The sequence below is a fragment of the Tiliqua scincoides genome, chromosome 1 (assembly GCF_035046505.1).
Source record: "Tiliqua scincoides isolate rTilSci1 chromosome 1, rTilSci1.hap2, whole genome shotgun sequence".
Classification (NCBI taxonomy): domain Eukaryota; kingdom Metazoa; phylum Chordata; class Lepidosauria; order Squamata; family Scincidae; genus Tiliqua; species Tiliqua scincoides.
In genome coordinates, this window is record NC_089821.1 from 68967016 (window position 1) to 68993226 (window position 26211).

General features: G+C 46.9%; 3 protein-coding genes and 1 pseudogene across 4 annotated transcripts in view; 2 read left to right on the forward strand and 2 right to left on the reverse strand.

Annotated features, from left to right (window-relative positions):
* Nucleotides 1-1222, reverse strand: part of CLCF1 (cardiotrophin like cytokine factor 1) — a 71172-nt gene extending 69950 nt beyond the window's left edge. The window contains exons 1-2 of the mRNA XM_066620988.1: nt 1207-1222; nt 483-988 (exon numbers count right to left, since the gene is read on the reverse strand). Of these exons, the coding sequence (XP_066477085.1) occupies nt 483-988; nt 1207-1222 (522 nt within the window). The remainder of the gene's footprint in view (nt 1-482; nt 989-1206) is intronic.
* RAD9A (RAD9 checkpoint clamp component A) lies at nt 726-14818 on the forward strand. 2 transcript variants are annotated; one of them, XM_066611482.1, is made up of 12 exons: nt 726-877; nt 2968-3145; nt 4751-4821; nt 5560-5700; nt 6406-6520; nt 8493-8592; nt 9224-9333; nt 9467-9573; nt 9658-9722; nt 10071-10169; nt 10744-10866; nt 12066-14818. In XM_066611482.1, exons 2-12 carry the CDS (start codon nt 3112-3114, stop codon nt 12253-12255), a joined length of 1155 nt encoding a protein of 384 aa, XP_066467579.1. In that variant the 5' UTR covers nt 726-877; nt 2968-3111; the 3' UTR covers nt 12256-14818. The 2 variants fall into 2 exon arrangements, with proteins under 2 accessions (XP_066467579.1, XP_066467580.1); XM_066611483.1 differs by having other exon boundaries at nt 10744-10942; nt 12066-12252.
* LOC136637354 (5S ribosomal RNA) lies at nt 7408-7520 on the forward strand (annotated as a pseudogene).
* Nucleotides 14423-22306, reverse strand: PPP1CA (protein phosphatase 1 catalytic subunit alpha). The gene is made up of 7 exons (XM_066611484.1): nt 22045-22306; nt 18322-18453; nt 17934-18164; nt 17601-17705; nt 16607-16830; nt 16115-16249; nt 14423-14823 (listed from the first exon to the last, which is right to left on the reverse strand). Exons 1-7 carry the CDS (start codon nt 22097-22099, stop codon nt 14713-14715), a joined length of 993 nt encoding a protein of 330 aa, XP_066467581.1. The 5' UTR covers nt 22100-22306; the 3' UTR covers nt 14423-14712.
* Between the last annotated feature and the right edge of the window lie 3905 nt (nt 22307-26211).

The window sequence follows — 26211 nt, forward strand, 5'->3', positions numbered from 1 at the left end:
ACACCTGCACCTGGTGCCCCCTCCACTGGCTGCAGAGAACCTAAGAAGAGCTCTGCTGGGTCAGACCAAGGCCCTTCTAGGCCGGCTTCCTGCATCCCACAGTGGCCCTCAGGGAGCACACGAGACAGCAAGAGACCTGCACCGGTTGCCCTCCCTGCACTTCACACTCTGAGGCCGCCTGCTTCTGAAACCAGGAGGCTGCACATGCCCATCACGGCTTGACACCTGCGAGGGACTTTACTCCAGAAACCTGCCCAGTCCCCCTGAAAGGCACCCAGGCCAGATGTCACCCCACACCCTGTGGCAGGGAGTTCCACAGGCTGGGTAAAGAAGCACGTCCTTCTGCCTGCCCTGACTCTCCCACCTCTCAGTCCCCGCTCTCGGGGGTGTGGGAGGGAAAAGAGCAACCCCCCCTCCCCAGCCCCTGCATCACTTTGCGTGTCTCCATCATGCCCCCCCCCCCGGGCGCCTCCTTAACAGACCGAAGAGCCCCAAGCGCTGGCGCCTTTCCTCGCAAGGGAGCTGCCCAGCCCGGAGGGGAGGGGTCCGTCCAGAACAGGTTCTGAGGCGACTCCACACTGCGCAGGCGCCTTCTTGCTCTCCCACACGGGGGGCAGCCACCGGCAGAGCCAGGGGAATGGGCGGGACTTTACAAAGATTCCATTTCGGTTTAGGCGCGCGAACCTATCTACGTCCTCCGTCCTTGTTAGAGGCCGTGAACGGAAGTCCTTGAATGATTCGGGCTCTGCGGTTCGTTTCCCGCGCCTTCGTTCTCGGAACGTGACTGGCGCACTGCCCAATGAGAAGCCGGAATGGGGGGAGGAGGCGGATCCGCTGAGAAGTGGAGATTGGCGCACTTGTTTGACTTCGGGGCCAGGTAGGTGGGCGGGGGGCGTCAGTGGCTGGGCGCTCGCAGGGCGAAGGGCGCCCTCGGCCAGGCTGGCGCTTCCCACAGCGGTGGGGCTGAGGAATGGCCCTTCTTCTGGGACTGGAGCAGGGGGACCTCAAGGACGGGAGCCCGCGACACACAGCCCAATCCCATGCAGGGCTACTCAGAAGTCAGGCCCATTCTGGTCCATGGGGCTTACTCCTAGGAAAGTGTGGGCAGGGTTGGGCTGACAGAGCCCTGCCTGAGTGGCACTTCGTGGTCCTGGAAACACTAGTTCTGGGGCTGCCGTCTCCGTCTGCGATGCTGTCCATGCTGACCTGGGAGCAGTGGCATCGCTACGGGGGTGCGGGCCGCACCGGGTGACGCGCCCTGCGGGGTGATGTGCTAAAATCGCGCCTTTAGGATCTACCGCGTCATGCCGCACACCGTTGGAACACAATACAAAAAACCCCGTTGAGATCGCTCCTTTCCTTCAAAAGCTATGGCCAAAACACCGGAAGGAAAAAATGCTTGGAGCCCTATGGAAAGTGAGCCGTATCGCGCGTTTACTCGCAAGTAGGCGTACTTGCCATAGTCCGTCGGAAAGGGCAGGCTGAGAGGAATCCAACGACACCAGAATGGTCCCGATCCAGTGAATGCAGCCCCCAAAAACACCTGAGAAGGAGGTACCTCCCCCCCAGCTGCGAGTTTATGGAGCCCTATGGGAAGCGAAGCAGCCTCAAGTAGAGTTTACGCGCGAGTAGGCAGACGTACCTTGGCTGGTGGTCAGGTCAGGCCAGACAAAGAATGTGAGGACACCAGAAGGGTCCCGATCCAATGGGACTGGAGCGCAACAAAAGCCCCAGAAGGCAGCCCCCCACCCCCCATTAGAAAGGACCGACAAAGAGGCTTGAACTGGTAAGGGGAAAGTTTTCTATTTTGCAGTTTCCCTCACAGCCCAATCCTACCCACACTTTCCTGGGAGTAAGCCCAACTGACTTTAATGGGACTTACTTCTGAGTAGACATGCATAGACTTGGGCTCTAAGGGTGGACTCCTATCCCCACTTTCCTGGGAGTAAGCCCCATTGACTCTAATGGGACTTTTGAGTAGACAGGCATAGGCTTGGGCTCTCAGACTTGTAAAGCCAGGTGGGTCTTTGTGTTGATGTGCTTGAAATAGAAGGACTTTAAACTGGGCACTGGGAGGGCTGGAAATCTCACTGATTCTTTTTGGGAGGTGTTATTGCAGGCAGACTACAGCAAAAACTCACTTGGTGGAACACAACTCGCTCCCCCTTATTTAATTATTTATTTTATTTTAATTTAACTATAATTATTTTAATTTTCTTGATGATGTCACTTCTGGCCATGACATCACTTCCAATGGGTTCTGGACAGACTGTCATTCTAAAAAGTGGGTCCCAGTGCTAAAAGTATGAGAACTGCTGCAATAAGGTGTTAGTAAGGTGATGTGTGTGTGTGTGTGAGAGAGAGAGAGACTCCACAAGTTTTCAAAATCACTAAAATCAGAATTTGGAGGAATAAGACCATCATGTTATATATCAATCAATGCGTAATTTCATGCAGAATGCAATGAAACAAACCACATTGAAATATCTGTGTTCTAACAAAAGGTACTGCCAAAAAACCAGTGGGGGCGGGGCAATGGTACATCACCACGCCCACCATCTGGGGTGTTGCCCCGCCCACTGCATGGGGTAGGCCTCCCGCACCAGGTGATGCAAAGCCTAGTGACGCTGCTGCCTGGGAGTAAGCCTCATTGACCAGAATGGGACTTCCTTCTGAGTAGACCTGCATGGGATTGTGCTCTCGGTCTGCAGTGCTTTTCATGCTTACCTGGGAGTACTCCCCATTGACTATAATAGGACTTATCTCTGAGTAGACATGCATAGGATTGGGTTCTTAGTTTGTGTTGCAGGAAAAAAAACACACCACAATCCTAGGCATGTCTGCTCAGAATTCAGTCCCATTCTGTTCAGTGGAACTTTGTCCATAGTTTATAGAAGTAGTCAAAGAAACTGATAATTGAAACAAGATTTAATTTTTCATGGCCACACATATCTACTTGTTTTCCAGCCTTGGTTCTGGAGTCCTGGAAGATTGTTTCCATCATACAATTCAGCTGATCAGAGGCAACTAGGTGAAGAGTAATACTGCAGGCATTTTGTTCCCCTATCTGGTCTCTGGTGTTGGAGAACTCAGTGGCTTCTCTCCTTCGACATGAAGTGCATAGTTACTGGTGGCAATGTGAAAGGTGGGGCCTGATAAGCTGCTTGGTTCTGGGGCATTCACCTGGTCTCTAGCCAGGAAGGGGACTGCTTGGCTTAAGGGAGCAGAAAAACTGGGCCTTCCCCTTCTAGAGATCTGATGGCCAATATTCAGCAATAGCAGCTGCAGAATAGCTAAGACCACACAACACTTTTGTCTTTTCCTGAAAATGTCACATTTCTCAATGTTTTATTACTATTTATTTGAGAAAGCCTCTGCCTAACTGGTAGATGCACAATTCTTTTGCTAATTTTTTGCATTGAACAATATCAAATTTAAATTAAATGTTCAGACATTGTGTTATAAAAGCTTTGTGCTTGAAGTATATCAAACCCCCCACTTTTCTGCTTTTTCTCCACAAAATACATTTGTTGCATTTCTTTCAAAATTTGGGGCCTCTTCGACAGCCAAAAGGCTTGTAATAGAATGTGTCAATTTTAGAAATAAAACATTCTGTTTAGAAAGAAGGGCTGCAACATCTAGGAGTAAGAGTGGCTGGATTCAGGGCAGTTTGATTCAAGGGGCCCATCTTTTTTTTTTGACACACAGTTACCTGCACCCTAGGGCTCCAGTAGTTAAAGGTACATTGCACTCTGTGCTATAGCAGTATGTATACATATATATTTATCCATTTATATGTACTCTCATAAGTATACTACACATGCATGCACACAACTTTAATGCTGTATTGCTTACCGCCTCCTTTTTTGTCCATATCTCTATTCCAAATTAGATATATTTTTAATAAAAAAAATTTATTCAAAATATTACAGTATTGAACAATAATACCCCCAAAGCACCCCCATGTGCTTTTCTGAAAAGTTCTACTTACACAATATAAATATTAAAAAAAATTGGGGAATAGAATTCATACAGGAGACACTCAAATTCTAATACTTACCACACCAGGGTCAGGCTGTCAGCTGTAGTGGGGTGAAAAATTGAAGTGCTGGAGGGGGCCCAAAATACCTGAAAGCCTAGGGGCCCAGCCTAGCCAGGTTCCGGGTATTTTTAGAGTTCTGCATTATTCATTCAGATACAGAACAAGGGTCCTGGAAGGACCTTCTATAACGAACATTTTCTGATATGGGGGAAAGATGAGCATTAAGCAGGTATTTGTATGTTAGAACATAATCAGAAAAGAATGTTTCAGGATTTCAGCAGTGCTTAGCTGTATTCCTTCACTGCTGAACAATGCTACAAGAGTAAAATGGTTATTAAATAAAAGGAGGTCGTGGGGGATGGTCACAACTGGCACAAGCTGCTGATGCAACATCAGACACTGGAATTTACTTATGCAGACTTTAGAATTGAGAACCTCATCCTCCCTGTTGACATTCAGACAGGGTCTAAAAATGTTTTTTGTTTCACCTTGCCTTTTTGGTTTAGCCTCCTTTATTGCTTGATCTGCTATTTGGTGCAGCTATGCTGTAATGATGTTTTGCTGCTTTTTATTGTTTGTTTTTAAATATGTTGGAAGCTGCCATGGGCATCTTGGTCACAAGGGGAAAGTGTTTTAAATAAACATGGCGTATAAGTGTTTTCAATAAAATGCCCATGTCTGCTCAACTTTCTTCTGTCCCTCATGTAGCCCTGGGAAAAGCAGTTCATTCTCTCTCCCGTGTTGGAGATGAAGTCTACATTGAACCCCAGCAGGAAGGGGTAAGGCAAGATGTTGGAAGGAAGAGAAAGCTTTTTAAACAAGGAGTAATGAGTGAATGAAAGCGGATGTCCCACAGAATAATTCATTTACAGTTTTTGGGGATTGTGTTTAAAGGATTGTGAGCAGTGGTGAAGATTGGTGACTGAACTACAATCATATCCACACTTTCCTGGGAGTAAGCCCCATTGACTACAGGTGGATTTACTTCTGAGTAGACATGGATAAGTTTGGGCTCTGGGGCAAGGAGTTCTATTATTTTGCAAGACTGGATGTATTTGTACAAGGCATTGTAATATAACATTACAAAATCAATAGAAAGTAATATTGGCATACTGCCAAAGTGGAGGAACTGTATAAGGTTATTGTCTGGGTGTGACTCTCAGAGTTTATAAAAATAAAGTTTTAAGTGGGGGACAAAAAGTTCATTAGTGATGTGATACCCATATGGTTAATTAAGGGGAGAATCCTTCAGCAAAGTACTGACACAGTCCTGGCATTGTGATCTCTGTGGGTGGGAACTAATGGTTGCAGATATCTTAAAAACCATTATGTGAGTCTCAGTTGTCAATGTGTTGCATTGACAGGAAGTTGTCTGGTTACATCAGCACATTCTGTGTTGATTTTGTCTTTGCAAAGCAGCATTTGCACTACTTGGGGCCAAAGTTTGAAAGGAAGTTGAGAATTGGCCATGGTTACGATGATTGAATTAGTGACACTTTCTATCCTTGCTTTTCCAGCTGTCTTTGCGTGCAGTAAACGCATCTCGCTCAGCCTATGCCTGCTTTCTGTTTGCCCCCCTCTTTTTCCAACACTACCTGCCCAGGGAATCTGGCTCCAGCTCTGATGAAGGTGCACTTCGATGCAAAGTGCTCATGAAGGTGAGGTGCCTGTAGGGAGGTTGTCCTGCCACTTCTGCTACCTATAAAACAATTATTTGTGGATTAAAGGGGTGCATGTACTTTTTCTTCCATTGCTGGAGGATTTGGGAAAAGTTGAAGTTAATATGATTATATAACAAAACCCAAGGAAAGGCCATTGATCTGCTTGTGAGGCTTTCCGGAGAAAACAGCATGGCCTCACTGGAGAGGGCAAGCTGCATTCAGTGGATGATTTGATTCAGTGGGGCTTTTATTATGATTTAGTGGGAGAGTAGTTTGGCAAAGGGCGAGTTGTATGTATGGGAAAAGAGCTTTCAGTTAATAAGGATTTGTTTGTGAGAATGACGGCTGCTTACAAGATCTATGCAGCCTCTGTGGATTACCAAACATAGAGTCCTGGGCTTAAGGAAGGGAGGACACACCAGGTTTTGCCAATAGGTTGCCTGATTTCCACTCTTTCCTTAGCATTACTCAACCATGCTGCAAGGAAGCAGCTTTTATGCAGGCTTTCAAAAAGGATGGTTTTGATTCTAAGAGACTTGAGCTGTATGAAACAGAATTGGGGGCATGCCAGTTCAGTTATGTGAGAAGGGAGTGGGTGCTGCAGACTATAGAATTAAATGTGATGACTTTTCCTTGTTTTAAGGTGTTGGGTAAAAATATACACGTGCATGTGTAATGGTTGCATTTCCTCTTGCCCTCCAGTCTTTCTTGGCTGTGTTTCGCTCACTCCCTTCACTTGAGAAGACTGTGGAAAAATGTCTCATCTCACTGAGTTTCCGTGCCAGCCGGTTCCGTGTGCAGCTACACTGCAAATATGGTGAGCAGTAAGGAGCAAAAGCCCTGCCTGAATGTGGAGGATGATAATACTGATTGGAAGGTTTGGCATTGATGCATGGTTGCAAACGCAGTTTTGATGCTAGGGAAATCTGAATGGAGAAGTGGTTAGTGACAATTTGCAGGCAGTTGGTGCTGACTTAAGGAAAATGGGAACCATGAGATTCCAAATGCACTTGGAGTAAATAGTATCTTTAGAATGTAGGGAGGGATCCAGGGAGGACCAGTTGTAGTAGTCAAGAGCCCTGTAGCTTGCTTAATTCCAAAGAATGTTTAGGCCCAAAAAGCGTGTAGTACTGCTGGAATAAAACTGGTTAGTTTTATTTAAAGACTTAGGCTGCAATCCTATAAACATTTTCATGGGAGTACGATACATTGAATACAATAGAACTTACTTCCAAGTAGACATGCATAGGATTCTGCTCTCAATTGCAGGGTTCGTAGTTCCGATCAAACTTTGGGACCTCAGGTAAGTAGTTGCAGGGGTGAAAACTGGACGTGTGCTCTGATCCCCAAACGGAGTGATTTCTCACATTGGGGAAGCCCATGGATGTGGGCCTCTTGGACCCCTCCCCAAGGCCAGCGGGACCCTGCAGATAAGGGGGAAGACCCCTGGGTCCCCACAGCGCTGCAATCACTGTGGTGCCGTCAGGACACCCATTACTGGGCTACTCCCCTTAAGGACAAATGGCCCAGGTTAGTTCCCTATGGTGAGTCATGACCCACCACTTTGGGAACTACTAATCTAGTGGGTCAGGTATTTGGAACAACAGAAAACCCAAGTTCTACAGTGATTGGATGTATTTACAAGCAGCCTGTCACTAATACCACCTACACATGTTTCGGGGTCATACAGATCAACACAAACCAGACTACATTACCCTGCACATGCCTGATCTTGTCTGATCTTGGAAGCTAAGCAGGGTCAGGCCTGGTTAGTACTTGGATGGGAGACCACCTGGGAATACCAGGTGCTGTAGGCTTATACCATAGTCTTTCGAGACTGAAGGTTGCCAACCACCACCAAGCATGCCACAATCTGAAAATAGGAAATAATCTACATGCTCAGTAGATACTTCAAGAAAACAAGCCAAGAAATAGACTAATGGTCAAGTCATAAAGGATATGCGTTATATCAGGAGTTACAACTCTTACGGAGTCTTTGTGTGCAACAGGACTTCTCTAAAGGGAACCACTGCAAAATAGCTATTGAGGGGTACTGCAAGGTGTAAATGAGATTTTGCACACACTTTCCAACCATCCATCCATCCTCTGTGGCCTTTCCCACTGCCACCATCTCCTCTTTCACCTATCCTGCTCAATGTACTGCGTTTTGAAGCTCTTGGCTTGTGTTCCAAGGGGAAGTATGGGTGAGAGGACAGGGAGGCTCTTTGCCTTTCACTCTCCTCTGCTCTCCACACCTCTTTTTTTACAGCAGAGGCCAGTGGGTCAGAGGCTGAGCAGTGATGGCAGTGGCAGTAGCAGGCAAGCATTGCCGGACACTTCCACAAGTACATCTGTGCCTGCAAGCACCACAAACATCCACAAATAACTGAAAATATTTTTCCAGCATCAAGCCCTAAGAGTGCTGCTTGTCTGGTAATTCAAATAAATTGTAGCAATCCTACAATCACCAAAACAGTTACATTTGAATGTCTGTAATAGATTTACAGTAACATTAACTGGCTGTAACAATATTGTTTTAAAACACTGCTTTTAAAAGTATTGTACTCACTTTTTGAAAGAGAAAACATCTCATAAGAGAGATTTTTAAATTTCTCTCAGATTTTTTTTAGTTTTAGAATGGTTGGAGGGGAGCATTCTTTCCTTCCCATCCCGGTTCTTCACATCACTAGGGAAGGCCTTGTGTCTCTTGCTTGTAGGGTTTGGGATTTTCTGAGAGGCAAGTTGTGCCTTAGACCACTTCCAACAGAGTCTCTGTCTGCCTTTTGCAGGTGTTGTCAAGACCCATGACTTGTCATTCCAAGAGTGTGAATCACTGCAGGCTGTCTTCGACACAGGACAGTGTGCCCACGCTCTGCGTGCCCCTCCCAGGTAGGACAAAGATGTAGTTGGCAGGGTTTACATACAGAAGGGCATACAGAAGGAGTTGAGATAGATGAGCTTTTGTGGCTAGGCTGTGTAGACCAATATTGACAGTGTACCCACAGCCACTTGGAAGGAGATTGTGTGTGTCTCTAGTGCATATGTGACCCTGTAATACAGATGTACAAAATTCTTTTGCTGCTTCACACAGCAAACACAGCTATAATGCAGTTGGCTTGACATAACTTGTGGGCATCAGGATATATATGTTCAGATGAGGGGTCACTTGAGAGAGATGATCTGTGGTCAGATTGTAGACATGAATGGTATGATTTTGGTAACAAAATTATATATAGATTTGTTTTGGGGTTTTTTAAAGGATTGCCTTTTTCTTGAAGCTGTTCCTTGAACGACTGTTTAGCTCTAAATGACATGGAAGGGAAACCTGCTGTTTGGACTCACACAAAGTTATGAAGGGAAGAAAACAATGAGTGCTTTGTGTAGGCTGATGTGTCTTAATAGTTTAATTGGGACAGTGAGTACATGCTGATGGGAAATCTCTTAGGCCCAAGAGTTCAGTGAACTGGGAAAACCTGCTGCCTCCCTGCAAAATCTTTTCTCTCTCCACTCCAACATTCAGGCTGTTAGTAGATGCTGTGGTGCATTTTCCATTGACACTGGCTGAGGTGACCTTGGGTGCCAGTCCTGGTGGGAAGGTGAGCTTCCGCAGTTACCTGGAAGAGGAGGCAGGTGAGCCCCCCAGTGCAACTCTGCTTCTAATTTATCCTCAGAGCTGTGAATGCTTGTGGGGTAGGGTGGAGTAATATGGAATGAAGTGAGGGATAGCCACAGGAGAGTATTTTCTGACCTTTATCTTCTTCAGAGCCTGGCCGGATGATGAAGACAGAGCTGTGTTTGAGTGAGGATGAGTTCCAGGCCTTCCACATAAAGAAAGAAACTCAAGTCACTTTCTGCCTCAAGGAATTCCGAGTGAGCATACTCCCCCATTCCTTGCCCTAGTTTAGAGATGGGTTGTGTCTGCTCTTCCCCTTCTATTTCATCTTTCTCTTTCAGGGTCTTCTGAGTTTTGCGGAATCCTCAAATCTTCCCCTTAATATCCACTTTGACATCCCTGGCAGGTAGGCTTTCACTAGAGAAGTTCCATGATAGCTTATGGATCTTCCAAGGCTGTGTGTCACTGAATATCAGTTGCTTTTGTGCCCTGCTTTTCGGCTTCCTGGAGCCATCTAGTTGGCTACTGTGCAGAAATAGGATGTTGGACTAGATGGATCTTTGGCCCATTCAGATTTTCCAGGGCTCATTATGCTCTTACAAAGAGTAAGTTTTGAATTCATTGCAGTTGGCAACAGCCAGTGGGCCTTTCTACACCGCTTTAGAATGGAGATGATGTGTGTGATGCTGTCTCAACAACCTAGCCCAACAACCTGTACCTGAGAGTTTTGTGCTCTCTAACTTTCTTTTCACAGGCCAGCAATCTTCACTTTGGAGGACCCTGTACTGGAAGCACACCTGGTCCTGGCCACACTGTCTGAGCCAGAGAGTCCCAGTTCTCAGACAACCAAAGGGTAAGCCAGATGCTAGCTTCTGCCTCACAAAACTTAACACACAGAAGGCGAACAAGTACTGGGGAAGAGTCCAGAGGTCTTTGATATTATTAAGTAGGAGTTGCTTCTTAGACTCTATTTAGCATGGAAAGAATTAACTGTGTGTTATCGGTGATGTCATTTATAATAGGTATTGTTACAGTCTTTGAGCAGAACTGTCTGTCATCCCCCAGTCCTAATCAGAGCTGTCATCTCAACAAGTATATACTGTTGCCTTGGTTACTTTTTGGAGCAGCTCATCTCAGCTGTACATTAAGTTTTTCTGCTGTGGTTAGCCTTGATTTTTTTGTGCTTTTTAGCCTCAATAGTTTGTTTATCAGATACTTGTGGTTTGGGGCAAGGGCTTGCTTAACTCATTTCTGCCCAGTCCACAGGTGTACACATTTGGTTCCTGTTGTGTATATGCAACATTGGAAGAAATGGCTTAATTGGACAGTAATGATTCTAGACAGCCTTAAGGTGAGCTTTTCCCAGTCTTCCAAGGAATTGGAGCCTGGTGTTGACTAACAGTTCTGAACCATTTCTCTCATTCTAGCACACCTCAGCCCCTTGCCCCTGCCTATGATTTAACCTGTGATGACATTGATGCCTACATGATTGCCATGGAAACCACATGCGATGGCACAGAAGGGAAGGAACAACCTATCAGACCTGTGAGGTACTCCAGTTGTGATGCAAGAGATTCAGATAGTGATCAGGAGGGGACTGTGCCAGGCACACCACCACACAAAAAGGTTTGTGTCCACAAAATGAAGGATCTGGTGCAATGAGACTGCACTATGTCAGAGCATGACTGCATTATGCAGGGAGTGCAAGGGACTGTAGTCAGGAGATCCATGGGGCCACTTTAAGGTTTTCAGGGGGACACTTTCGGCATAGAAAGGAAAAGTATGCATATTTCAATATAACTATAGGGTGTCCAGGAAGCTGGACTAGATGGACCTATGACCTGATCCAGTGGGGCTGTTCTTATGTTGGGGCCTCTATATCTGTTCTCAGGCCCCATACAGAAAACCATGGATAACAAAATCTGTGATTCTGGGCCCTTTAAACCCTCCAACTTCAGAAAGTTCAGGTTGAGCCAAGATCCATGGATAGAAAATCCAGACAGTTAGGCTCAACCTGTACATGACAAAAGCACCACAGGGAGATTGCAGCTATCTCACCACAGCATGCTCTTCCACAGAAAACTGCATTCATTTACTTCACATGTACAAGAAGAGTACACTCTGAACCTTTAACATATAACTTGCTAGACTACACATTACTATAAGAGTATCCCTCAGGGATCCTGCACCAGTTATTTATAACTAACTCCTATTAAAAGCAATGGGACTTTAGTTGGTTACAGCTAACACGCTCATTTGTTTTTAATATCATTTGTCATAACTTCAACTGAATTAGAACCATTATAGACTTCCTAAAATCTAACCTGCTGCAGTCACTTTAGTAAATGTATTTTGCTCCCTAATATGTACCTGTAGGAAAACATGAAGGTATTTTCCCTAGGCATTGAAAAAGTGTTGCAGAAATTATGCAGGAGGATCAGTGAGACTTGCAGCACTTAAAAGTCCTAACTCAACTAGCAGCCCAATCCTATCCACACTTTCCTGGGAGTAGGCTCCATTGACTAATGGGAGTTACTTCTGAGTAGTCAGGCATAGGATTGGGCTGTAATCTGCATAACTTCTATACAAAGCATCAGTATAGAATAATAAGGTAATCTTAGCTTTCTGTTATGTACAGTATTCACCAGAGCCTGGCATAAGAACCACAACTTGCAAGGACACAAGCATTTTGTCAGTTTCTAGCTCTTTTGTGAACTACGCTCCAAAACCTTCTTTGTTTTTTTTACAGTTCCGTTCCTTATTCTTTGGCTCAGTCCTCAACCAGTCACAGTCCCTGGGCTATCCATGTTCCAGCCAAGAGGTGTTGGCAGAGGACAGCGAGGGAGAATCCTGAAATGGTCCCTAATGATCACATGAAGACATCTCTAATGCTAGTGCTGGGAGAAGATGCTTCAGCTGAACTGGTTTTTGGTGGCTAGGGCCCCCAGCCCACCACTCTCCGTATTAGGATCTGAGTCCAAGCAATTGAACCAGAGACCTCTCCTTATAAGCTCTACTGAGCTGCTGCTGCTGTTGGACTGCAGAGAAAAGCTCTTCGACTTCTGTAGGCAGAACTGCATGGAGGTAATAATACAACCAGTGGCTATAACTACCTTCTTGCACAAAAAGGATGGCAACATAGAGATTAAATCTTCTTAGAGTGGATTTATGACTAAAATATAGATAATACCAATTGTCTAGCATTTGTAGATGTTTCACTGTGCATGAACTACTGCTATGAGAGGCAAATCACCAATCCTAACTTTACTGTTTTCTCTGCAATTAAGCTATTTTATAGCTCAGCCCCCATCATTAGTTGTAAGCCATACAGGAACTAAAAGGAGGATTACAGCAGGAAGGGAAACTGGCAGCAAAAAGGTATCTGAACTGTAGTGAAGGGTAAGGTGTAGGAGGCAGTAAAGGACTCAACAAGGGCACAGTTACTTATCTTGGCCTCTTCAGCACTGCTGATTGTGTTCTGGTATCAGACTGCAAACAAGGGACTCTTGCTTACACCATTGCACCCTTAAAGTCACTTAAGAAGATTGCTTCATCTGGTTCTACAGTTATGCCTGCCCCACAGTACCAACAAGCATGGCTTTAGGTTCTGTTGCAGGCAGAGTCCAAACATGCAGCCAGCTTTTTAATAGAAAACTACTTCTTGTAGTTCTGCTTTCCAAATGTATTAGCCTTAACTCTTATTTCATGAAAACTACCTCCTATCACTGACGAAACATCTGGCCTTGAAAAGCTATTGCTTCTATTATATGTGTATACAGTGTCTAATGCTCTGTCTTCCTTTTTGCTCAATTCCTATAGGATTGACTTGGCTCAGTAGTAGAGCTAATTCCTACAAACTGCATTAGTAGCCAAGATGTTGTGGCTTGGGACTTAACCGAATCTTAAGCGAACAACAAAAGGCTGATTCACATTAAGGATGTAGAGATGAAATAGCCTTTAAATGGCTTACAAGTAGAAGATGTTGGGTAAGCCTGGTAGGACCACATGCTAAAATACAGTGGTAGCTTTCACCCTAGTAGGACCAGAAAGACTCTGCTCTGAAACAGGATATAAACAGTGCATTGGCACAAAGCTTCTTCTATAACCCTTTGAACGGATCCTAGGTGATTTGAGCTAAAGTAGGCCAGCCACTGCATTCTAGAAAAACCTTTGGGGTTCTTATCCTCTCAAATAGGAGGAGAGCAAGCAGTGGTGTCTGTGAGAACTTGATGGGTAAGAAGTTCAGACAAGCAGAAGGGGCAGTAGTGGTGTTAGTAAAACAGATTTTCATAGGCAAGATGTGGATGGGTGGTATATCAGGCTTACTGGTTCTGCAACTAGCTTGCCATCAAAACTTGTCTATTTTAAAGTATAGCATTGTAGGCATCAAGCTGACATTCCTTTTCCAGTTTAAGAGTTTTCATACCAGGCTGTACTACAGCAAAAAGAAAAGTTACCTAGCACTGGCTGTGGCTGCAGGAAGGCAGCAGATACCAGAAAGATACCTCCTTTTCCTTAGGGAAGAAAGCCTGTAGAAGCAGGAGCTTAAGAGAAGAGAGTACTGCTCTTAACAGCAGCACAGGAAAATTAAGTACACCAGTGCTTCTCAATCTTTATACCTAGAGTGGCTTGGGGCTTCCAGGGAGTACTGGTGCAGAACCCACTTTAACTCAAATGCCACACACATTTTGAGAACTGCTGAAGTACATATTCCTTTATTAGCTCCTATTATAGAACCTTAGGGCAAATAAAGGGAAGAGTCTGGCACTACTTTGTAGTCCACTGCTGCACCTTCCAAATGAAGCTCATTTTACTCTCTGGTCCATTCTCTCACCCTGTGATCCAATTTGAACTGCTGCAGTAACACAATTACTCTAGAAGAGCCATTACTGAACTCATTTCTTCCCTGGAACATATAACCTTCTGCCATACACATGCACCTTAAGTTTAGTAGACCTACTTCCTCTTGCATTTAATACCTCTTGGAAAAGGGTGATTGCCTCAGATGCAGTTTCGCTACTAGCCAAGCTATGCCTTATACTAGTATCTCAAAAACAGCCAACCTTCTTCCATTAAAGTTCCCACCAAAAGAACAAACACAACCAATTACATAAGAATCTTACATGTTTATTCAAAAAGATGTAGTACCCCCATGGGGGAAAGGGGGGCACACATCAGGACAAAGCTGGCAAAAAAGTCAATCAAAAATACCCCCAAAAATAAAGACATCCCCATTCTAGGGGAGCAGAATTTTTGGTATTGAATCCTTAATTCAGACTTTTTAAAAAAAATTACATGGCTGGGCCCTGGGAGCTGGACAGCCTCTGTACAGTGTAACCGCTACACGAGACAGCCTGGACCCCCCACCTACAGCTTGGGGGTGCAGGCAAGGCTAGTTACTTCTTGGCTTTGGCCGAGTTGCGTGGTGGAGTGACTGGGCGCCCACCGGGATTCAGACCACTGAACTGGCCATATTTACCCTTGTTCTTGTCAGCTGGCTTCAAGATCTGCGGGGGGGGGGGGGAGGAAGAGAAAATAAGAGTGGCATATTCATTCGGTCTAAGCCTTGCAACAAACTTTCAGCAAGACCAGAAACAAGTCTCATGTTTTCAGCATTTTGTAAAAATTTCCTAAAGTGAAATTCCATTCCAACATTCATACGTTAAACAAAAGACTGCCACAACTCCTTAGTTTAACTCAGTAGTTTTCAAACTCTTGTGGAGAGTTTGAGCCATTGTAAGTGCTTGTGGGGGCAGGGGGTGAGGCAGCAGGGAGGCGGGGCATGATCACTGCTTTCACTGCTGCGGGGAGCCCTGCCGGAGGTCACACCTGGCTCCCCCCCACCCCGGGGAGGCTGTAGGAGGCCTGGGTAAGTGCACCCAAGCCCCTGCTGCCTCCGTCTCTTAAGGGGGCAGAGGCCAAGGCCTACAGGTTGGGGCGTCATGATGCCCCAGTTTGAAAAACCCTGGCGTAACTCCTTAGACTACTATCTTAACTCTTTAGCTTAACTCCTGTATATGGAGGAGTAAATGCCCCAATGACTGCAATGGGGCTTTCTACATTAATGTGCCTAGGAGGGTGCTCAGAGCTTCATTACATATAATTCATCTGCTTCTCCCTTATCTCTACCTCTCTTGACTTTAAATTGTAACCTCCTAAGGAGAAGGGATCTGTATTCTGCCTCTCAAACTCCATGTGCACAGCTGGAACAATATAAACAATAAAGGTCCCACCACACTGAAATCTTGATGAGGCCACCTTCTTTCCCCTCAAGAAGGAACTATAGAATCCAGAAGTCATAGTTTCATTGATGGATTTTTGTCAAGCTGTCTGGATGGTGACCAACTAATTTACAGAGGCATGGTGCTTTGAGTGGAAGACAAAACACAGGAGGGCTCCCACTCTAAGAATATAAACATGTTTTGCATATACAAGATATACACTGTAATCATCATTTAGATGTCCTGCTTCACTGCACAGGAAAGCATCTTGTTGCACTAACTCAAAATACATAAGCTATTTCAATATTCCTGATTTACAGAATTTTAATAAAACACAAGTAGTTTAAAGTCAAACATCTATAGAAAGGGATCCTCATATTCCAGGATTCCACACATCTATAGTTCAGCATTCGCTACAGGATAGCAGATCACCGAGATCTTAGCTTTCATTTTTTTTAAAACAAAAAACCACACCTAACCCCCAACTTCTTATGTCCTACGACTTACAAAGTATTTCTTGCTTCCATACTACCAGCAGCGGGCAACTGAACACAGTGCTGCCATCAACAACACTTACCTGGAAAGAGCACATAAGAGTTTCGTCGACACTCATCATTGCACCTGCATTATCAAACTCGCCACAGTAGTTTGGGGCAGAAAACAGTGTCACCAGCTGCCGTTTGGCAAAAAATTCATAGCCATCTTCTACCACCTATGGGTGGAGGGGAAAAAAAGAGGGTTAACACTTAGCTCCACACTCACAAGCATTCCCAAACCAGGCCAAAGCCCTCAGCTGTAACCACACTTGGACCAGCCCCTCTACATTCCTTTGTCAGACCCTGACACATCACACCACCCTCAACTGCCTCTACTTCAATAGCCAAGAGAAGTGGATCCTTGTTTACAAAGGAAACAAGAGAGACAAAGATAGATGGGCTATTTAGCCCCTCCCCCAATTATCTAACTACACCCCACGATTTTCTAGCCTGCATAGCAACACTGGTGCCTCACTGCCAGCCTACTCAAAGGTGACACTCTCCCTCATCAAAAGCTACTGCAATGCCCCAACCTGGTGCGCTCGGCAGATCAAGTCCAGATCATGTTTATGCAGAAATTTTGCAACCACTTCTGAGCCAAATGTGAAGGAGACTCCACGGTCATTCTCGCCCCAGCCTTGCACATCTTTATCAGGATCAGACCAGAGTAGGTCACAGAGCAGGCCCTGGTCAGGCACGTCAGTGGGCCTCATGATCCGCCGAATCTGTTCCATAGACTGGAGGTCAGGAGAGAGTCCTAAAAGACAAGATGATGCTGTCAGACTGCCTTGGAGGAGCAGCAATTGTGCCTGATCAATCTGCACACACTTCTCCCTCAAGTAGACCACAGTATTCCTTTCATGCTCCAAGTTTTCCAGTGACTTCTCCACTCCCTACTACCACCATCACTCCATTCAGTCCCATTCTCCACCATATTTCAAAGGGGGGAGGTTAAACTCCCCACAATCAGAACAGTTGTTACCCTGGCAGGAGGAAGTCACAGAAAGTGGATAAGAGCAGCAGGTGCTTGCAGGCAGTTATTGGACAGTTGTACCTTGTGCAATCTCAGCTGGTGCTGGGGTTGAAAGGAAAATGAAAGCCTGGAGACTTCTGCAGACAGCTCTGCAGTAAGAGAGGAAAGCACTGTAGAGAATGCCTATACAGTCCTCTTCATTGGAGTCACAAAAACACAAAGAAAGTATAGGTGAATCGGAAGACCATGTAGACTTTCTTAAGGCATTCCTCTCTTTATTGCAGGGCTTTGGCAGAAGAGTGTTTTTCTCAAATATTATTGTGCTCCTGAAGAAGCACATCAGCTCAAAATGCAGAAGGCACCTAGTTCCTCAATAAGTAGTCACCCAAACGTGTGGCTTTTATTTCTTTTTTCTCTAACAGATTGCAAGCTCTGCCCCCCCTTCCATTCTTAGGCACTGCGCCTAGTACACCCTTTGGTCCAATAGCAGTAGGAGCTTTGGGTCATCTTTCTTGTGTCCAACCCAGTCCTTGTCTTTTCTTGGGCTGGCCCACCTCCATGGCAACAGAAGATCTTCTCATCAACTATGGCAGCAATTGGCAGGCAGTTGAAGCAGTCAGTAAAGGTTTTCCACAGTTTGATGTTATAGCGCCTCTTACCTGTGAAGAGTAGGAAAAATGATAGGGATTAGGATGAGGAAGGCTGTCTGAGTAGCCAAGTTCCTGCAACAAGTGAGGGGAGGGAAAAAGGCTCCCAGTCAGAAAAGATGCAGAGGGACATGCACCTTTTCCAATGGAACACTGCCATGTTCTCTTATGTGTAACCCTTCTGATTCCTCCACCCAAATTGTGCAGGCCCAGGGTTCTAATTACGAGTCTTGCACTCACATTCATCGTAAAAGCCATAGATGCGGTTAATGCTTGCGCACTCATGGTTCCCGCGCAGCAGGAAGAAGTTCTCAGGATATTTAATCTTGTAGGCCAACAGCAGGCAGATTGTCTCCAGCGACTGCTTCCCCCGGTCAACATAGTCGCCCAGGAAGAGGTAGTTACTCTCTGGGGGGAAGCCCCCGTATTCAAAGAGTCTTAGCAAGTCATAGTATTGCCCATGGATATCACCTAGGGATAGCAACAAAACAGTGTTCGTTAAACGTTCAACGGTGCATCACATTACATCCCTGTTCTTTTGGAGTGGAGGCCAGAAGGGGGTATGAGCAGATGTCCTCCTCACATAGGCAACATGGCCTTCTAGGAAGAGGCGGTGGGGTTGGCTTACCACAGATCTTGAGTGGAGCTTCCAGCTCCAACAAGATGGGCTGGCTCAAGAAGATTTCCCGTGACTTCAGGCACAGGCCCCGGATCTCGTTTTCTGTTAGCTGCACATTCTTGCCAGGACGTGAGCCTTGCACTTAAAATAAAGTAAAAAAAGACATGCCTGCTTACACCCCCAATTTCACATCACCACCCATTTCCCTTCCCAGCCACAACCCTTTCCTCTTGACATCAGGACCCCACAGAAGTATGGCACCTTTTGAAAGGAGTACTTCAGTTGAACATTTTGCATGCAATATGGCAACTCTTTCTTGCCTATGTGAATACTAACTTGCTTCAGTGCCCAAGCAACCACCACACCTTTTGGAAGAATATGCTTGGTTAGCTGTTGTAATGGTCTTTAAATACAGTTAACGGACTGGAATTGAACACACATGTTCTCTGGGTGCTTGTGATCACATTTGTACTTGTTTATTCTCAAGCACATAATGAAAAGTGCCCTGTCCAAATTCTTCCTCTCCATGTCACAGATCACCATCTCTCCTGAGGGACAAAGCTCATTCTCAGATTGGCAATGGGGCCATTAATTAGAAACCCGCCACAAGGACACCCAAATTCCACTCCCTGTAATCCTCTCAAGCTCAGCAATATGCAAATGCTGGAACTTCTCCATTATCACATGGGAGGACCTAAAGCTGCTCCACATTTGCAATGCAACTTACATTCTAGCATCCGCTTTCAGCCCCAAACAAGAGGTCAGTGGTGTTCATCCTGTATGTGAATGAACCCCACTTCACCAAGACACCTGTGCACAGCTAGGTGGCCAGAAAAACGCTAGTGCCCTCGTTCATACACAGAGTCAGCACCTTTCACAGACTGGTTAGGACGTCTCCTCACCAGCTCTAGTACAGCAGGATTAAGCAGTACCAGTACAAGAAGCCACAAAGCAAGTGACCGACTCCATCCTGTTCCATTATTGTACTCAGCATAGTAAAGCCAGCATGAAAGCTGCAGAGCTGGCCTGGGCAAACCCAAAGCTCTAATTGCAATAATACCACCAGCACCTTTTCCTCCACCACTGGAAAATGAGTGGCACAGATGGCTCATTTACACAGCAATCTCAAAAGGACATAAGAAGAGCCCTGCTGGATCAGGCCAAAGGCCCATCTAGTCCAGCTTCCTGTATCTCACAGTGGCCCACCAAATGCCCCAGGGAGCACACAAGACAACAGGCACAATCTGCGTCCCGGTGCCCACCCCTGCATCTGGCAATCAGAGGTAGACAGCCTCTAAAACTAAGAGTTTGCACATACCTACTAAGACTTGTAACCAGTAATGAATTTTTCCTCCAGAAATTAGTCCAATCCCCTCTTAAAGGCATCCAGCACACTCTCCATATTGGCCTGTTACAACACAACCAGAGGTGAACAATGGAACTGCGTAGCAAAGTGAGGCTTCTCTCCTCACATGGCTGGTGTTCATAGAGTAACCAATTCTAATCCATACCTGGCTGAGGCCTTGTGCAAGTCAAGCACAACCCTATGGAGGCACACATAAACCCATTTGCTATAGCTATGCTCAGTTCCAACAGCTTGATTCTATGCCATCGCTTCTGGCCTCAGTTCCCCATCTGTGCAACATCAGAAAACTACTGCATTAAATGATGTTCAGGATAGTCACAGCATCTTTTTACAATGTGAGCATCTGGGGGGCAGTGAACCATTTATTTATTCACTTTGCTTCACAAGTCATTTTGTGAACTGTTTTGTTTAAAAGTAGTAGATAATTAGTTTTAAATATGCAGCTATAACCCCACTCCATCAGGATGCACAGCTAGCATGCCAGCTAGTAGTAGTAGTTGGCAACCTTCAGTCTCGAAAGACTATGGTATCGCGCTCTGAAAGGTGGTTCTGGAACAGCGTCTAGTGTGGCTGAAAAGGCCAATTCGGGAGTGACAATCCCTTCCACACTGGGAGCAAGTGCAGTCTGTCATGCCAGCTAGCTAGCCAGGAAAAGGCTCATTCACACAAGATCAAGCAAGCATCATGGGTGGATTCTGTTTCTTCACTTGCGAAACTCAAGTGAAACTGACTACCAAGTCAACATGCTTCAGCTTGCTCATGAATTGCACATGAAGAGTGCCTTATAAGCAAACCTGAAGCGTCAATATACTCTTGTCCTTTCCTGGGGTGATCCGAGGAAGGAAGGAAAAGTATGAGAACTGCAGAGGTTGACTCGGGAAAGTCCCCCTGAAAGGGGCCCCTGAGCCTGCAGCCAAAGCCAAGGCCAAAGCAGCCAACAGCAGCCAGGGATCCAGGAAGCCTGGCAGGCAGCGAATGGAATCGGGAATCGTTTTACCGCCCCCTGCTGGGTGCTCCTCCGACCCCACCCTGACCCCAGCGTTACCTCACATGGATATCACCACAGTAAGGATACCACCAGCAGAGATTTCAGTGGACTCACACAAAATCTGCCTCCTCCTCACCACCTGCAGATCCAGATCCCACTGAGGAAGCCAAGTGGACTTCTGTCCTCAACACTGGAAAAGGGGTCATCGCCCCTCTCCCCAACAAAACAAGGGGGTGGGGTTTTTCCCTGCCCAGTTATTGTAGGGATTGGTCACTGTACTGCTTGTCCTGGCATTCAGAAACGCTGCCCAGACAAGGGAGGCGGAGATCCCACAGAAACAGGCACACCCTTCTCAAGAAGCTGCCCCCACCCCCACCGCTGAGAGATGTCTCCATCCTGGAGATGGCTCTTTTTTTTACTCCATGGCCCCCACTTCTGTCACCAAGCAGGCTGAGAGTCCAATTTTACGCGTGTCTACTCAGAAGCAAGTTGCATTACAGTCAATGGGGCTTACTCCCAGGTAAATGTGGATAGGATTGCAGCCTGAGAGCCCAATCCTATGCATGTCTACTCAGAAGCAAATTGCCTTACAGTCAGTGCGGCTTACTCCCAGGTAAATGCGGAGAGGACTGAAGCGTAAGAGCCCAATCCTATGCATGTCTACTCAGAAGCAAGTTGCCTTACAGTCAATGAGGCTTACCCCCAGGAAAGTGTGGACAGGATTGCAGCCTGAGAGCCCAATCCTCTGCTTGTCTACTTAGAAGGAAGTCCCATCAGAGTCAAGAGGGCTTGCTCCCAGGCAAATGTGCCCAGGATTGTAGCCTCGGGAAGAGGCTGCGCAGGGCAGGGGAAAATCCGCCTTCAGCCCAGCCCGCAGGTGCGAAGGCTTCGAGCCCAGAGCCGCTCCTGGGGCATTCACAGGATGCCTTCAGCGGGCTTGGCCCTGACTCACCGCACATTCACACGGCCGTCCTGCACTCACACACCCAGCCAGACTCTCGGTCTTCAGCGCCGCGGTGACTCCAGCGGATCAGCATTTCCACTGCGCCCACGTCGCTTCCACCCCGGGCAGCCACCTGGGTTTGGGGGCGCGCCTGGCACAAGCAGCGCGTCCAGGGAACGTCCGATCCGCGCTCAGGGCGCCCCAAGTAGACAAAGGCGCCTTCCTCTTCCTCCTCCTCCCCTCCCGCAGCCCCAAACTGGTGCTGGGGGACCCCCGCCCGCAGCCTCTCCGTCCCTTCCCCGTCTGCAAAGCAGAAGATGGTGGGAGCCAGGCGCTACCCCGCACGCACCTTCCCCCGGGGGCGCGGGGAAAAGGACCCTCCGCCGCCTTCCCAGGCCCCAGCAGCCCCGCCAAGGAACCCCGCCGCCCGCTCACCTTCCAGCAGGCGCCCGATGATGGAGTCCAGATTGAGCTTCTCGCCGTCCGACATGGCGGCGCTGGAGAGAGCGGAAGCTTCGGGCGCCTGCCTGCGTTCCTGCCCCGGTCCTCGGCGAGCGCAGGGCAGGGCAGGGCCACCTCTCCTCTTCTCTTCTTCTACTTCGCCGGAGGCAGGAAGGGAAGAGAAGGCGACGCGAGCGCACGGGCCTCCTCGGCGGCCGCCACCACCACCACCTACAGGCTGGAGGGATCAGCACGGGTCGGGAAGCGTGAGAGCCTCCTGCGATTGCGCCAACTCTGCCCTCGCCCAACAAAGAGGGCCGGAGCGGCGGCGGAGGAGGAACATGGCAACAACCAGCCTGTGGGGGCAGAGGGCAGGGTGCCCGCCTCCCCAGCAAGCAGCTGCCCTGGGGTGGTGCTTCCTACTGCCAAGCACGCTACACTCCTCCAATCCGCAGGAGAAACAATCAAGATCCCCACACTTTGCACTTCCCCAACTATATCTTTACTAAGGGTTTTCTACAGCAGCAGTGTCTGCGGTTTTGATTTGTTCACCTCCCCAACAACTTGGTGAGGTCAGCTCCAGGGCCTAGGAGAGGGGGGTAAAGGGGGTAATTTGTACCAGGGTCAAAAAGGGGGTCCAGGAGCCAAAGGAGGGGGCCCTGGGATCTGACATTTTCCCATCTACTCAGACTTTGTTGCCCACATAGGAAGCTGGGGACACAAGCATGCCGATGTAGCTACTGGCAAGCCATGTATGCTGGGCCAAGGAATGCATACATGACATTACTTAACACAGGCTGCAATCCTAACCACACTTTCCTGAGAGTAAGCCCCATTGAACAAATAGGACTTGTTTCTGAGTAGACCTGGTTAGGATTGTGTCCACAGTGTCAAATCTGGGAGGAAACTGGCCTGCTACTGTAGCTCATTGGCTTTTGGATCTGCTTACCATAAAGGAGTGTATAGGAGCTCAGGAGCACCGCTGAGGGGCTACAGCTGCTGCAGAGGCAGCTTTGGTGCAAACAGGAAACTTACCATTTTAGTGTGAGCCTAAATAGGATGATGCTAATTTTCTGCATGATTTTCTATCTTTAAAAGCCTTTAGAGAGACTTAGGAATGTGTTTGGTTTTCTGTATTCCTGTATCAAGCTGCCAATGCCACATGGGTGGGTAGACCTGGGCTCCAAAGACTTTTCCAGCTGCCTCCACCCTCCCCCTTACCCTGTTTTGCCCCTCCTTGCCCCCATTCTGCTCACCTGTCACCACCTTCCCCCACTCTGTTTCACCTCTCCCCCTTTGCAAAGGGGCCCAAAAGAAACTTTGTACCACCTGATAAAATTCCTCTCAGAGGCCCTGGTCAGTTCCCATTATTCCAGTTTGCAGATGGGTGTGTGTGTGTGTGGTTGAAATAAAAGAACTTGACCCAGGGCACCCCACTGATGCGTTTCATTTAAACTTTACAAGCCACTTCTGCCCAGAGTGCAGTTCTGCATATAAGCAACAGGGATCAAATGTGTACATCTGTGGGCTGGGCAGAAATGGGTTAAACCCCATGTGAGATGGCACAAGGAGAGGGAAGTGGTTGACCCAATTCTCACTCTCTTTTAGTAAGAGGGCACTGAAGGTGGCTTGTGTCCATGGCAAGGCAGAGGGAGGTGGTGACTGACTTGAGTGATGGGCACCCCCAGATCTGCTGCTCTCCCTCTACTGCAGACACAAGCCATATCAGCTTGTTTCATGGCTGGGCCTGACTCAAATGAGTAGGACAGAAACCTCACTGAGCAGCAGCTGGACTCACACTGGTCACTGTGAAGGCAGGTATTCTGTGGTCCCTTGAGGTCTGGGTAGTGGTTTTTCCTGAGGGTCAGCTGCCTGTGGGGTGAAACAGAGAGTAAACAATAATAGTCTGCAGAATAACACATATTCTCTGGATCATGATGTATACTTGGTGTTTGCAGGAGAGAGTGGTGCCACCAGAGTGTACATGCAATGGTCCACCCTGTAGAAGGGGCATTGTGAGCATCATGGTTCAGAGCATTACCTTAACCTCCCCATGGGGGTTTCAGTGGAACTCTGTAAGAAATGGCTGTTGTGTTTCATGTGACAGTGCTATAGTCTTCTTGAAAAGCAAAAGGGTTCTAGATGTGTGTTTGGCCGGCAATGGTTGGAGTACCAGGCATTCATCAAGAGAATGTACTGCAAAAGGATAGATATTGCAAAAGGAAGGGGTTGTTAGGTCATGCAGTTCACAGCAAAGACACATTTGACAGTACTGAAGATTGATAAAGTGGGGGGCAGAGACGTAAGATGGATATACAGCATCAATCTGGTTCCTTCCCCTCCTTTACCTTACCTATGTGGCATGCATTGTCTTCCCTTCCCCTGTTGGGGTGGTGAAGTGAAAGTTCCACTTAGGTGTTGGTGTGTTGAGTCCACTTAGGACAACGTAGCTATGATAAAATTCTGAAAAGTCAAGTGTTGTCAATCTTGCCAATCTTGCCAATCTATCTTACCATAGATAGACTTTAAGCACCTATTGGGAAAAAGAGAGGTAAAATAAAATTTCCTTAAATAAAAAATGCATGTGGAGATGGGCAGCACATTGTTCATGTCAAGTGCTCCCTTTGTGGACCAAGTGTTCTTTCTCCGTAATTCTCATCACCAGAATTCCTCTATATGTGATCTAACAGAGAGCCTATTCATGTCAACTCAGAAGTAGGTCATATATTTCAATAGGACTTACTCCCAGGTAAGTGTGCATAGGATTGCAGACTAAGTATAGACAACAAGAGGTTGGAGACAGAGCCTATGAGAGGAATTTTATTGGGGGGTACAAAGTTTCTTTTGGGCCCCTTCCCAAAGGGGGAGGGGGACAGTGGAGGGCAGGGAGAACAGGGGGAGGAAATAGGGAAGGGGGAGGAAATAGAGGAGGGTGCTTACAGCTGCATTAGTCTTTGGAGCTCAGGTCTACTAGGCTTCTTGTTGCAGAGCCCAGGTCTACCTGACCATGCAGCATTGGCAGCTGAATAAAGTAATAAGGAAAACTAAACACACATCTAAGTCTCTCTAAAATCTTTGAAATATAGAAAATCCATTGCAGAAAATTAGCATTATTGTATTTAGGCTCACACCAGAATGAATCAAAATGAATTTCTGCAGCAGCTGTAGCCCTGCAGCTGGATTCCTGAGCTTCTATACACTCCTTCACGGTTATGGGATCCACAAGCCAGAGAGCTACTGTAGCAGGCCAGTTTCCACCAAGATTTGACACTGTGTTAAGGAGGGTCATGGATGCATTCCTGGGCCTGGTGTGTATGGCCTGCAGCAGCAGTTAACACTGCATGCACTGCACCTGGTTGCGCCCTAGCATCATGCAGCAAGTTCAGGTGAGATGGGAAAATGTCAGATCCCAGAAACTTTCTGGATCCCCTCCTTTGGCTCCTGGGTTCCCTTTTTGACCCTGGGCCTGGGTGCAAATTACCTACTTTACCCCCTCTAGTACGCCCTGGTTGGAGAAGTATAGCCACATAATCTGAGACGTAATCTCCCTGATAGGGGCTTTAGTACTGGGGTTAATAGGGTTAACCCCAGTGTTAGGCTCCCAAATGTAGTCTGTACATAGGAAAGTGGGCAGGGTGGAGGGGCTACAGATTTTCTGGTGTTTTTCAGTTTACCATTGTTTCCTACGGCTTTTTTATTTCCTGTGCCAGCTATGTCATCAGCGTAGCAGAGGAATGTTTGTCATCTGAAGGAGGTTTAGGATATGACGTGCATAGACTCCACCCCACCTCACTGACATATCTACCCCATTTGGACATTTTTTTAATTTTTTAAATACAAGTATTTCCACCAGCCATAGTTTTGCTGGCGTCAAGGTATGTCGCCAGCATTGTGCAGACATCTGTGGCTCATTCTGATAGTCAAATGGGAACTACAATGGATAGGTTGTCATTGCACTGGCATCCAAGGACAGCCATATACCAAATCCTGTGTTGCTCAAACCTGCATATATGAAGCGTATGATTGCTCCTCAGTGATAGGGTCACTGGATTATATGACTCACATTAGTGCTACCATTTCCACACCACTTCCATGTTAATTTTTCCAATTCTGGTGGACAGAAAGTACAAAAAATCATGATACCATCGGAGGGGGGGAGGG

Excerpts from the sequence above, each read along its gene's own strand:
- RAD9A (XM_066611482.1), top strand. The coding sequence starts at position 3,112 with ATGAAGTGCATAGTTACTGGTGGCAATGTGAAAG. Across the intron at positions 3,146-4,750 it reads TACTGGTGGCAATGTGAAAG|CCCTGGGAAAAGCAGTTCAT; the intron begins GTGGGGCCTGAT and ends TCCCTCATGTAG. Across the intron at positions 4,822-5,559 it reads TTGAACCCCAGCAGGAAGGG|CTGTCTTTGCGTGCAGTAAA; the intron begins GTAAGGCAAGAT and ends TTGCTTTTCCAG.
- PPP1CA (XM_066611484.1), bottom strand. The coding sequence starts at position 22,099 with ATGTCGGACGGCGAGAAGCTCAATCTGGACTCCATCATCGGGCGCCTG. Across the intron at positions 17,706-17,933 it reads CTATGGCTTTTACGATGAAT|GTAAGAGGCGCTATAACATC; the intron begins GTGAGTGCAAGA and ends TACTCTTCACAG. Across the intron at positions 16,250-16,606 it reads TGATCTGCCGAGCGCACCAG|GTGGTAGAAGATGGCTATGA; the intron begins GTTGGGGCATTG and ends CTCCACCCATAG.